Genomic DNA, 12,675 nt, shown 5'->3' on the forward strand with positions numbered 1-12,675 from the left:
GAGTAGCCACCACAAGAAAGAATCGTTAATATACAACTTATTGTCACGATCCGGGTATCTGGACGCCATTACTTACCCTTCAGATGCCTCCTAAGGCTGGCTCAGCGTTCCAGGACCGGATCCCATCTGTTATACTGATATCCACATTCCTGCCTCCTCTCCTGTCACTCTGAGACGCGGTCACCGCGGCGCCATGTTACATCCGGAATGGCGTCTCCCGCGGCCTCTGCCGCTGTCCCTGAGTTTCTGCATGCAGAGTGTCAGAGTGGCGATTACGTCAGCCGCGGCCTCCGCTGTGCCCGCGTGGTTTAGATGTGCACTTATCAGTCTGGCGTCTCCTGTGGCCGGCGCCGCCATTGCTGTTTTAATTCCCACATGGATTACAAACCAAACTTCCCTCCAAGTGTCTGCATGGGCGCAGCCATCTTGGATTCTGTCATCTGTTCATTTCCACCAATCTGCTGTCTGCATTGTTAATCTGCATAATTGCCTAGCCAATCCCTTCCTTGCTGCAGGTATAAATATTCTGTGCCTGAGCAAGGAAGGCGTCAGTGCTTTGGTTGTCAAACCTAGTTCCAGTTTGTCTCTCTCCTGTGGTTGTTTTCCAGGTTCCAGTTCCTATCTCCACACTTCCACTAAAGAGACCCGCACCAGCATTCCACCTGCGGTGTAGCCTGACTCTCCTATCCATTTGGATTCATCTGCTTCCAGCTACAGATCCACCTGCTTACAGCAATCAGCTTCCAGCAGAGATCAGCTCTTCTTAAAGTGCCGGTACCCTTTTCTGCAGATTATCATTTATCACCGGCATTATTATTTCACCGCTCTCAAGCTCCAAACATCTCTTCATATTTCATCGCTCTCAAGCTACATTTATCATTTAACTGGTTCCAGCCAGTATCCACTCCGTGCCAACATCAGTCTGGTTCCAGCCAGTACCCACAGCAGCCGTTTTATCCACAGCAGCCCAGCTTTTCCTGGAACACCAGCTGGTACGATCCTGGGCTATCTCCATTGCTACAGTCGGGCCTGGTAAGGACTTTCCAACTAGAAGATTATAAGAACTATCTCACACTACCAGAGCCCTGTGGCCCTTGCCACCCTGTAGAACCCAGGAACTGTATTTATCCTCTGTTGATTTTTATGTTTTCTTTTACTGCTGCTGTGTTACGGAGTTTGTCATAAATAAACATCATTGACTTTTACCCTGGTTGTCGTGTTCACGCCTTCGGGCATTTCTTCTACATGTTACTTACATGTCTAGGGGTCTGATACAACCTCCCAGGTTCCGTTACATCTCAGCCCCTACAACTGAGGCTGCCTCCCGTCAGCTCAGGCCCTCAGTTGTGACACTTATCCAACAAAACTTTCACTCCTCAAGAGCTCTCAGTATTGGAAAAAGGGTTATCATTTGTACGTACCACTAAATTTGATGATTTCACCTGGCAGGTGGATAGCCATCGTTTTGCCCGTAAACTTAGATTGCAGGAATTTTTTCAAACGCAACGAGCAGACAATACAACTACAGACCATGATGCCATATGTGACAGTTTTATTAAATCCCGGCATTTGTCATCTTTTGATCCACCTTCAAACAATTCATCTATCAAATCATTCACACGGTTGATGAACCAATCGGTGTCCATGTACCAGCAGGCGCAACCCAGGACCCACTACAACCTGTCCCGAAAGGAACAACAGGCACTCAAGCAACTTGGATCTTATAAAGATATAGTCATCCGCCCCGCCGATAAGGGGGGCGGGATTGTTGTCCTTAATTTGAGCGACTATCTAAGAGAAGCTTACCAGCAGCTCAATGATGAATCTACATATGAAAGATTAGCTTATGATCCTTCAGCGGAATATAAAATTGAAGTTGATAATTTATTACAAACGGCCCATACACGGGACTTATTTCTTCAAAACTACTCAGGGCTCTTTCACAGGTTCATCCCGAAGTGCCAGTGTTCTTCACAGTGCCGAAAATTCACAAAAACCCCCTTTCCCCCCCTGGTCGCCCCATCATATCAGCTAGGAATTCCATATTCCAACCCATTTCAGTTTTTCTAGATAACATCCTACAACCGTTTATTCTAGGGCACCAAAAATTCATCAAGGACACCACCTGCTTTCTCCAGCGACTCGCCACAGGGGAGAACGTACCACCAGGCACCATCATGTGCGTGGTGGACGTATGCAGCCTTTATACCAGCATTCCCCACCAACAAGGCTTGCAAGCGATGAAAGAATTTCTTACATCAGAACAAGTAAGCAATTTGGACCACAAGCTGTTTCTTGACCTGTTAGAACTAATTCTTACCCATAATTTTTTTCTATTTGATGGCCACTTCTTTCGTCAGAGAACAGGGTGTGCGACGGGGAGCAATGTCTCCCCATCCTTTGCCAATATATTTATGTTCAAAGAAGAAGCAGATATTTTTTTCAATGATCCAGAAATAGCTCAACATATTCTTTTATACACGCGTTTTATAGACGACTTGTTTATTATGTGGACTGGCCCTCGGGCTACCTTTGAAACACTTATGGCCACAGTAAATATACGGGATTCACCCATAAAATTCACGTATACCACCGATGACTTTACCATCAACTACTTGGATGTTCAGGTGACCAATAAGGATGGACGAATCCACACGGGACTTTACACCAAACCTACTGATCAAAACACCCTCCTTCGGGCCAATAGCCATCACCCCAAAAGCCTAATTAAAGGGTTGCCCAGATCACAAATGATAAGGATCGCCAGAATTACAAGTGACCGTTCCAAGTTGGAAGAGGAAATTGACCATTTGATTCTCAAATTTCTACAGAGAGGATACGATCATAAGAACCTATTGGAACAAAAACTGGAAATCATGGCGATACCAAGAAACACACTATTGTCCCCCAACATCAAAAAAGCCAGAGGGGAAGTGATTCCATTTGTCACGCAGTATAACACCACTAGCGCAGTGGTACCACGTGCCTCTAGAGCATTATGACCACTGGTCTCGTCAGACCCTACCCTTTCAACCTTTAAAAACAAACGTCCTATGGCCTGTTTTACCAGGGGACGCAATATTAAGGACATTGTAGTCCATACGGACGTGACAGGCTTTACCAAAAAGACCGAATGTTCAGCGGGTTTTCTGACTAAAGCACCTGGTTGTTATAAATGTATAAAATGTACCACCTGCTCACACATGCTTACCGGATCCACGTTTAAACACCCGCATGTCGACCAAGACATCGCTATAAGACATACACTTACGTGCACGTCTTCATTCATTATCTACATCATAGTGTGTCCGTGCAACCTGATGTATGTGGGGAAATCCATCAGGACCATGAGAGAACGGATGGCCCTTCATCGTTCTGCAATTAAAAAAGCCGGTGTGGGAAAAGCACCAGATCAGCCTGTCGCCAGGCATTTCTTGGAAGCAGGTCACTCCATCAATGACCTTAAACACATGGTTATCGACCATGTGGAAAAATCACTAAGGGGAGGCGATCGAGAGGGTAGACTCCTTAGATTGGAAGCCAGATGGATCCACCGACTGGGTACCATCAGCCCAGGAGGATTGAACGAGATGATGCCTTGGAACTTGTTCATACACCATTGACAGACTAACCGGGACTTTTCTTCTTCTATATATACATATATATAAGCAGAGCCCCATCTCTAGGACATTATTTCCTTTTTATTTTAATTTTTGCGCCCCCCCCCCCCCCCCCGCTCCTTTTTTTGCTCTGTTACAACTTTAAGCACCTCTAAGGAAATCAGTTGTATATATATATATTTACGTATGAATATACCTCCTAAGGGTCAGGCTGTTACATTACTTCCACTGTTTTCCCTGTCACTCAATCCCAGCAGATGATCAATTGTTGCTACCCAGAACTTGCATTATATCGAAGGCACAGGCTCAACCTTTCTGACATGCAGGGAGCGCAATGCACCCTCTCAGTTAAACTAATTGCCTTTAATTAATAGTTGTTTAATGACACTATGAGTTCCAATATAAGCTGCTGTGATTTAGTACAGTTTTAGCAGGTGATGGGCACTGTACGTATGTTTTATGTCTCTTTAGTGCACTACACTACCCACGATACAGTGCGGCTACGACGTGTACCCAGTTACCATGGTACCGGGCGGCCGCCTGTTGATAACGTCATTGAAAGGCGCCGGACGACGGGACTGTTTGGCGCACACGGAACGAACACATGAGGCTTCTTCCACGCTATAAAGGTATGTTTTACACTTTGCACATTTGTTCACACCTTGACAAAGGGGCATGTAAGCCCCGAAACGTCAGAATCTGTTGCTGTGTTTTAATACACTTTGCTATTTTCAAGACGCCGAGTGCCGCTCCTTTATTCCGTTTCATATATATATATATATATATATATATATATATATACATATACACACACACACAAAATTTGTGTTTATTCTAGCACCTTGCACAACCCATGCAGTTCCTCTTTCTCTGCTCTAATGCTTCTAGCACACTCTGATCAGTCCCTCAGCACTGAGACCAGACCAGGTTGAACTCAATGGACATATATAGGTTGAACTCGATGGACATTTTGTCTTTTTTCAGCTATGTTACTATGTTATGTTACCAGAATGTGCAAGAAGCACTATTACAGAGAGCGACACCCCAGGCAGGAAAGAGGAACTGCATGGGTTGTGAAAGGTGCAGGGTGCTTGAATGAGTAATGGGCCCTACAGACTCGGCGATGTGCCGCCGAGCTGCCCGACCACCGATACGGCAGACGGGCGACCCAGCAGCGGGGGGGGAGTGAAGTTTCTTCACTCCCCCCATCACCCGGCTCCGTAGACTTGCAGGCAAATATGGACGATCTCGTCCATATTGGCCTGCATGCACAACCGACAGGGCACCAGCGATGAACGAGCACGGGGCCGCGCATCGTTCATCGCTGGTGCTTCCACACTGACAGATATGAACGTTATCTCGTTCATTAATGAACGAGATCGTTCATATCTTGCAGTGTAATCGCTCAGTGTGTAGGGCGCATAAGACCAGCAATGGATGCCTGATACATGTTCCCCTAACCATATATAATACAGCCTGTTGGTGATACAAGACTATAATACTAGGGAAGGATTATGTTCACCTAGAAGCATATAGGATGACATAATCCATTGTTATAGGATCTGCCAACGAATCCATAAACCCTGGATTATGTCACTAATACCATTTTCAGACAGAAAACCAGGCAAGTACCCGGGTCGTGTTGCCGGGCTCTGTTTGACACCCCCACACCCCCTTTCACATAGACAAGCAAATTTGCAGATCAACACAGGTATTTGTCTGCGTGAAAGGGTCAACCAGAGTCAAAATTCCCGGGTCTCCAACCCTGGTAAATTCCAGGGTTAAAGTCCCGGGAATTTCAACCCAAGTTGACCCTTTCGCGCAGAAACAGGGCCCGTGTGTTTCATGAAATTACCATGTAGAGCTGCTTCACCCGGTAATTTCAGTTTCTGTGTGAAAGGGGTATTACAAACTGACCACAAAAACACAATGGGCTCGATTCAATATTGGGCGGATCGAATAGAGGCGGGAGGGAGCTCCCAAATCTATTCAATTCAGCGCTTGTCATCCCGGACTAGAGGATTTCTTCTTGAATCCCTCCGGGGGTGCGAGCAGAAATCTGACAAAACTTAGGTCCATGATGCTGTTTTGTGCCGAGCATGGACAAAACAGCACAGTGGCGGGCACTTTAGATGGCAGTATGCCCGTTCACAAGCCTAAACACCCTGTTTAGTGCGCGAGTGCAGGCATTCTCCAAATTAGTATTACGCTGAATTGAATAGCTCCGGGATTTCCCTCCCTGCGTTATTCAATCCACGCAGAATTGAATCAAGCCCAGTGACGTAAGCAGTATGTTGGTGACATGTATAGTAGGGTACAGGTATAGACGGGCACACATGGAAACGGATTAGTGTGTGCGCTTAAGGGATCATAGAAAAATTAGGAGTTTTATATGGGGCAATTGCACTGCTTTAATGCTATTTTGTCTTGGGGATGGCAAATAAAACAGCTGTCATTCCGCATTATGTGACATGTATAGTAGGGTATAGATGTAGGCGGTCGCATATCGAAAAGGATTAGTGTGCGCTTAGGGGATCATAGAAAAATCAGTGATTTTATATGGGACATATGCATTGGTTTAATGCTATTTTTGCATTGGGATGGCGAATAAAACAGCTGTCATTCCATAGCAAACAGCCATCATTCTGCAGTATGTGACATGTATACTAGTGTACAGATGTAGGTGGACGCATATGGAAACGGATTAGTGTGTACACGTTAGGGGATCATAGAAAAATCTGGGTTTTTTTTTTTTATATGGGACACATGCACTGCTTTAATGCTAGTTTTGCTCAGGGTCTGCGAATAAAACAGCTGTCATTCCACGTCATTCTGCACGTAAAATATGTGACATCGACTTAGCAAGAAGTGTTCAGAAGATATAGTGCATAGGTTTAAAAGTTTTTGAAATATACATAAAAGTTCAAACTGTTCCCATTTTAGTCAATGAGCATTCCATTTATGCAGACCAGAGTGTCATTCCTTTTAGTACGTCCCCTCTGGAAGTGGCACGTCACCCGATCTGAGTCTGTGTTTTCCCTGGGAGGGCGACTGTAGCTGCTGCTCTGGGAGCGTGCGACAGTGACACAAGCAGAGCTGTCCTTCGTCCGTACCTCGCCGCCTGTGTGACTGCGCACGCAGTGGTCGCGCTGTAAAGACGAAGGAGGCCAGAGCGCCCATTTTTAATTCCCCTCATCTGTGCCAGTAACACGGCGATTGGTTGTATACGGAGTCACGTGAGCGAGCAGACGCGGCGTCCCGGGAAGTAGCCGATGCGGAGACTGATGCGCTGAGCGCACCCCAGTACCCCGTGCACCGCAACGTGGAGGAGTCCCGAGGACCCGTCCCGCGCCCAGGGGACACAGCGCGAGAGATCTACCCTCCGCCTCCCGCCGGTGACACGTTATACAGGCCGGCGCCATCATGATTAAAGCCATCCTCATCTTCAACAATCACGGCAAGCCCCGGCTGTGCAAGTTCTATCAGCACTACGTAAGTTACGGTACCGCGGCGTAGACGGTGATGTGCTGCCGGCCAGCGCAGTACCAGGCTTCCCCACCCCCTGTATGCCTGCTCTCCCAGTGACAGCGTACTGACACTAACCAGTTAGCAGCGTATAGGGCGTAGGGCTGCCAGAACTACAAGTACCAGCATTCCCTTTCAGAGTCAGCAGCAGAGCTGAATATAAAATGTACAGACTAAAGAGCTGGGTCTTAGTGTAACTCAGATATTTCAGTCTGCCCAGTATCTATGGGCTACAGAGGGAAAAACCAATAAATGCATTTGCGCCCCTGGCAGGTAAGTGGCTCCTGTTCATTTTCTTTGCTCCCAGCACTGCATCAGCCCCATAGCTGGGCTCTACGCTGTGCAGTGAATGAAGGACCGCTCAGCATGCCAAGAGCTCATCAAGGTGCATTCAGCAGGTCCCAGCCTTGCCCTCTGTTGCTTTCATCTCAGGTGTCAATTCTACAATATATTATGTTTTGTGGGAATCCTAAATTACTTGCACATACAGAATGCAAAACTAATAGCAATATTTGAAGGTCATTAAACAAAATACAATTCATCTTGCATTAAAGACACACACACACACACACACACACACACACACACACACACACACGAATATATGTGTGTGTGTGTGTGTGTGTGTGCGCTCTAGAGACATATAAAAAAATCAAGACATGTATGCTTTTTCTGTTTTGTTGTTCACACCAGACTTCTTGACTGACCTTAGGGCTTGATTCATGGATGGACGCAGGAGCAATGTTCTCGCAATTTTCCTATGTTTGGAGAACTTGCGTGCAGGACCCGCCCACAGATGCAGCAACGCGGATCACAGAAGCAGCCAGGAGGAGGCGGTTATTTACCCAAGACCATTCCTGCTGCATTTCCGTAGTTTAGCACAGTAGCTGTGTATGAAGACACAAGTTCTGTGCTGCTGCGTCTGTCTATGAATCAGGCCCTTACTGATAAACTACGGAGTACCTTGTGAGTCTGAAATGGCTGATTACAAGGGTCAGTAGCTCATAATCGGGTACATGGGAAAATGTGCTGTAGTCATAAATTACAAACATCTCAAGCTTAAGGTGTGTGTATATAGTCAATCGTAAGGAAAGTTAGTGCAGATCGCAAGGTTTCTCCAGATGCGATGCCGATGCACGGTCGGCATCGCAAGCCTAGATTGGCTGTGTAGGCAAGTCAATTTTGACTATCTCGTAGAAAAGATAGTCAAAATTGACACTTAGCCAAAATTGGACAAAGCCAGTATCTCAAGCACAGTCATTATATGGTTGCGATACTGAACTAGTCCCTATCGCGCAGTGAGAATCGGGTTTAGCCCGAATCTCACTGTGTGTTTGCACCATTATTAGTAAAGGTATGCAATTGTTTACAAATATAGCTCTGTTTGAATGTGACTTCTCTGCCTGTTGTGTTGCGTACAATATCCATACTGTTCATTCTCTCAGCCTTTTGCTCTGTGTGTTGACGTTGACCATAAAATTGACAACAGTCAGTTGTAAATTGCAGTATACTTGGGTCCAGAGTAACCATCAGTTTGACAAGATGCTGGAAACCTGTTGTCTGATCACCACACCTTATGTGTCCTATGTAATGTGTTTGTGCTGTAATCTCATCTCCACTGAGAAAAACAGAGGGCCGCGCAGTATGAAGTGGACGTTTGATTTGGGATTAATGACTGCTACATGTAGGTTGATCCTCCTGCTCCGCCTCTGCTGATTTTACATTGTACAATATTTTTTTTTCATATTAACCTGAAGTTGTGTTCTTAAATATTTCTGAAGGACGCAGAGAATGTTTACTTGCTTTCATGTTAGATTTGGATAATTGGCCAAATACAGCGCAGGCTGTTTAGGCCGAGGCCTGTCTGCTTCTTCTCACATGACACCATGTAATGTGATTTAGTGATGGATTTGCAGTAACAAATGAAACATTACATGATGTGCTGGATTACAAAGTTTCCCAGCAGATACTACAGACTAAAGCAGATGAATCTGAAATCTATTGACTAGAACAGTAGCAATATTGTCTGTAAGAGTAGGCTATGTTACTGGCATAGGCCAGTCGCCTTACAGCAATACTACACACAAGGGAACATTTTAAACCTTGATGAAAAGACTACTTTGTTTACATTTTGATTTGGTCAGTATGCATTAGATTTTTCATTAGTTTCAGGGTGGTGTAAACTCATGTATTCTATAGTATGGTCTGCATTGCTCATCTTCATTGCATTTTGTGCAAAATAAGCACAGCACATTTATTGCATTGTTATAAATTGATATAAATAGCTGTCTTAGGTGGAATTCAGTTATATTTTGGGCAGTGATAAGTAATGTGCATCCGACTGAGCTATTCAGTTGTTTTACCAATCGAGCATAACTGCATTACTTATTGCATTTGCCGGGCCCAAATGTTGTGGGTTTATAGGGCCATATCCTATTAGCCCCGTAAATTTTTCGCCTGGAAAAAACAGGCTAATATTGCTATTTTAGCCCAATGGTTATTATCGGGCCATCCTATTAAAGCCGTTTATTTTCAGGCTAAAACACATGGAATTCTGTATATGCTATCCCCCATAGTGTTCATTCTAGCACCTGTCACAACCTGTGCAGTTCCTCTTTCCTGCCTGGGGTGTCACTCTGCTCTGGTGCTTCTAGCACACTCTGGTCTGTATCTCAGCGCTGAGCAGAAAGTGACACCCCAGGCAGGAAAGAGGAACTGCACGGGTTGTAGCAGGTGCAAGGTGCTAGAATAAACTCTAGTTTAGATGCATAAAGCAACTAAACCCATGCAATGTCCCATTTATCCCTCCCAAACAGTGGACTTGCAGATTTTTGTTTGCCACCTCAGGAGGTGTGTGTGACTGCATGATTTCTGCTTGATCAGCAAACAACTGAACAGCTGCTATCAGGCACCCATTACTTATAGGTGGCCAAACAACAATTGAGCCCCCCCCCCCAATATTATTATTTCTCTGACGTCCTAGTGGATGCTGGGAACTCCGTAAGGACCATGGGGAATAGACGGGCTCCACAGGAGACTGGGCACTCTAAAGAAAAGATTAGGTACTATCTGTTGTGCACTGGCTCCTCCCTCTATGCCCCTCCTCCAGACCTGGGCTGCAATTGTGGTACCTTTTGGCATAAAAATACATATATACAGTCTGGCACTGTATATATGTAAAAACCCCCGCCATTTTTTTACACAGAAAGCGGGACAGAAGCCCGCCACTGAGGGGGCGGGGCCTTCTTCCTCAGCACACCAGCGCCATTTTTTCTTCACAGCTCCGCTGGAAGCAGCTCCCCAGGCTCTCCCCTGCAGTATCCAGGTACAAGACGGGTTAAAAAGAGAGGGGGGGCACATAAATTTAGGCGCAAATAAGACTTATAAAGCAGCTATTGGGTAAATCACTTATTGTCAGTGAAAATCCCTGTGTTATATAGCGCTGTGGTGTGTGCTGGCATACTCTCTCTCTCTGTCTCCCCAAAGGACTTTGTGGGGTCCTGTCCTCAGTCTGAGCATTCCCTGTGTGTGTGCGGTGTGTCGGTACGGCTGTGTCGACATGTTTGATGAGGAAGGTTACGTGGAGGCGGAGCAAGGGCAGATAAGTGTGGTGTCGCCCCCGTCGGGGCCGACACCTGATTGGATGGATATGTGAAAGGTCTTAAATGACAATGTAAACCCCTTACATAAAAGGTTTGATGACGCTGCAGCCTTGGGACAGCCGGGGTCTCAGCCCGCGCCTGCCCAGGCGACTCAGAAACCGTCAGGGGCTCATAAACGCCCTCTATCTCAGATGGTTGACACAGATGTCGACACTGAGTTCGACTCCAGTGTCGACGATGATGAGGCACATTTACAGTCTAAAATGACCAAGGCCATCCGATACATGATTGTTGCAATGAAAGATGTATAACACATTTCTGAGATTAACCCTGTTAATACCAAGAGGGTTTATATGTTTGGGGAGAAAAAGCAGCCAGTGACTTTTCCCCCATCTGATGAATTAAATGAATTGTGGGAAGAAGCGTGGAGTTCCCCTGATAAGAAATTAGTGATTTCTAAGAGGTTACTGATGGCGTACCCTTTCCCGCCAACGGACAGGTTACGTTGGGAAACATCCCCTAGGGTGGACAAGGCGCTGACACGCTTATCTAAAAAGGTGGCCTTGCCGTCTCAGGATACGGCCGCCCTAAAGGAGCCTGCGGATAGAAAGCAGGAAGCTATCCTGAAGTCAGTGTATACACACTCTGGTACTCTACTGAGACCTGCTATTGCTTCAGCCTGGATGTGTAGTGCTGTAGCAGCGTGGACAGATACTCTGTTAGATGACATAGATTCCCTCGACAGAGATACGGTTTTGCTAACCCTGGGCCATATCAAAGACGTTGTCTTATATATGCGGGATGCTCAGAGGGACATTTGCCTGCTGGGCTCTAGAATTAATGCTATGTCCATTTCTGCCAGGAGGGTCTTATGGACTGGGCAATGGACAGGAGATGCTGATTCTAAAAAACACATGGAGGTTTTGCCTTATAAGGGTGAGGAATTGTTTGGGGACGGTCTGTCGGACCTCGTGTCTACAGCGACAGCTGGAAAGTCGACTTTCTTGCCTCAGGTTTCCTCACAGCCTAAGAAAGCACCGTATTATCAAATGCAGTCCTTTAGTTCCCAGAAAGGCAAGAGAGTCAGGGGCGCATCTTTTCTTGCCAGAGGCAGGGGTAGAGGTAAGAAGCTGCACCATGCAGCCAGTTCCCAGGAACAAAAGTCATCCCCTGCTTCCACTAAGTCCACCGCATGAAGTTGGGGCTCCACAGGCGGAGCCAGGTGCGGTGGGGGCGCGTCTCCGAAACTTCAGCAGCCAGTGGGTTCGCTCACAGGTGGATCTCTGGGCTATACAAATTGTATCTCAGGGATACAAGCTGGAATTCGAAGCGGCTCCCCCCCGCCGTTACCTCAAATCAGCCTTGCCAGCTTCCCCCATGGAAAGGGAGGTAGTGCTGGCGGCAATTCACAAGCTGTACCTCCAGCAAGTGATTGTCAGGGTTCCCCTCCTTCAACAGGGAAGGGGTTACTATTCCACAATGTTTGTGGTACCGAAACCGGACGGTTCGGTGAGACCCATTCTGAATTTAAAATCCTTGAACACTTATATAAAGAAATTTAAGTTCAAAATGGAATCGCTCAGAGCGGTTATTGCAAGCCTGGAAGAGGGGGATTTTATGGTGTCGCTGGACATCAAAGATGCTTACTTGCATGTCCCCATTTACCCACCTCACCAGGAGTACCTCAGATTTGTGGTACAGAACTGTCATTACCAATTCCAGACGTTGCCGTTTGGCCTGTCCACGGCACTGAGAATATTTACCAAGGTAATGGCCGAAATGATGATACTCCTTCGGCAGAAGGGAGTTATAATTATCCCGTACTTGGACGATCTCCTCATAAAGGCGAGGTCCAGGGAGCAGTTGTTGATCAGCGTAGCACTCTCTCAGGAAGTGTTGCAACAGCACGGCTGGATTCTGAATGTTCC

The 12,675-nt window shown here is 46.3% G+C and overlaps 1 protein-coding gene and 1 long non-coding RNA gene across 8 annotated transcripts in view; one reads left to right on the forward strand and one right to left on the reverse strand.

The window, feature by feature from the left end:
* LOC135062874 (uncharacterized) overlaps positions 1 to 6,765 on the reverse strand; it is a 114,819-nt gene extending 108,054 nt beyond the window's left edge. For 4 of the 5 annotated variants that reach the window (XR_010249219.1, XR_010249243.1, XR_010249231.1 and 1 more), the window contains exon 1: positions 6,590 to 6,765. This is a non-coding gene — a long non-coding RNA (uncharacterized LOC135062874). Of the gene's footprint in view, positions 1 to 6,535 lie in introns of all 5 variants that reach the window. The other variant, XR_010249237.1, reaches the window with a different exon arrangement.
* Positions 6,766 to 6,853: 88 nt separating this feature from the next.
* AP3S1 (adaptor related protein complex 3 subunit sigma 1) overlaps positions 6,854 to 12,675 on the forward strand; it is a 228,958-nt gene continuing 223,136 nt past the window's right edge. The window contains exon 1 of one of the 3 annotated variants that reach the window (XM_063964161.1): positions 6,854 to 7,112. In XM_063964161.1, the coding sequence (XP_063820231.1) occupies positions 7,044 to 7,112 (69 nt within the window). In that variant the 5' untranslated portion in view covers positions 6,854 to 7,043. Of the gene's footprint in view, positions 7,113 to 7,335; positions 7,419 to 12,675 lie in introns of those variants that run through there. The other 2 variants (XM_063964159.1, XM_063964160.1) reach the window with 2 other exon arrangements.

Source organism: Pseudophryne corroboree, chromosome 1, assembly GCF_028390025.1.
Source record: "Pseudophryne corroboree isolate aPseCor3 chromosome 1, aPseCor3.hap2, whole genome shotgun sequence".
NCBI classification, from domain to species: domain Eukaryota; kingdom Metazoa; phylum Chordata; class Amphibia; order Anura; family Myobatrachidae; genus Pseudophryne; species Pseudophryne corroboree.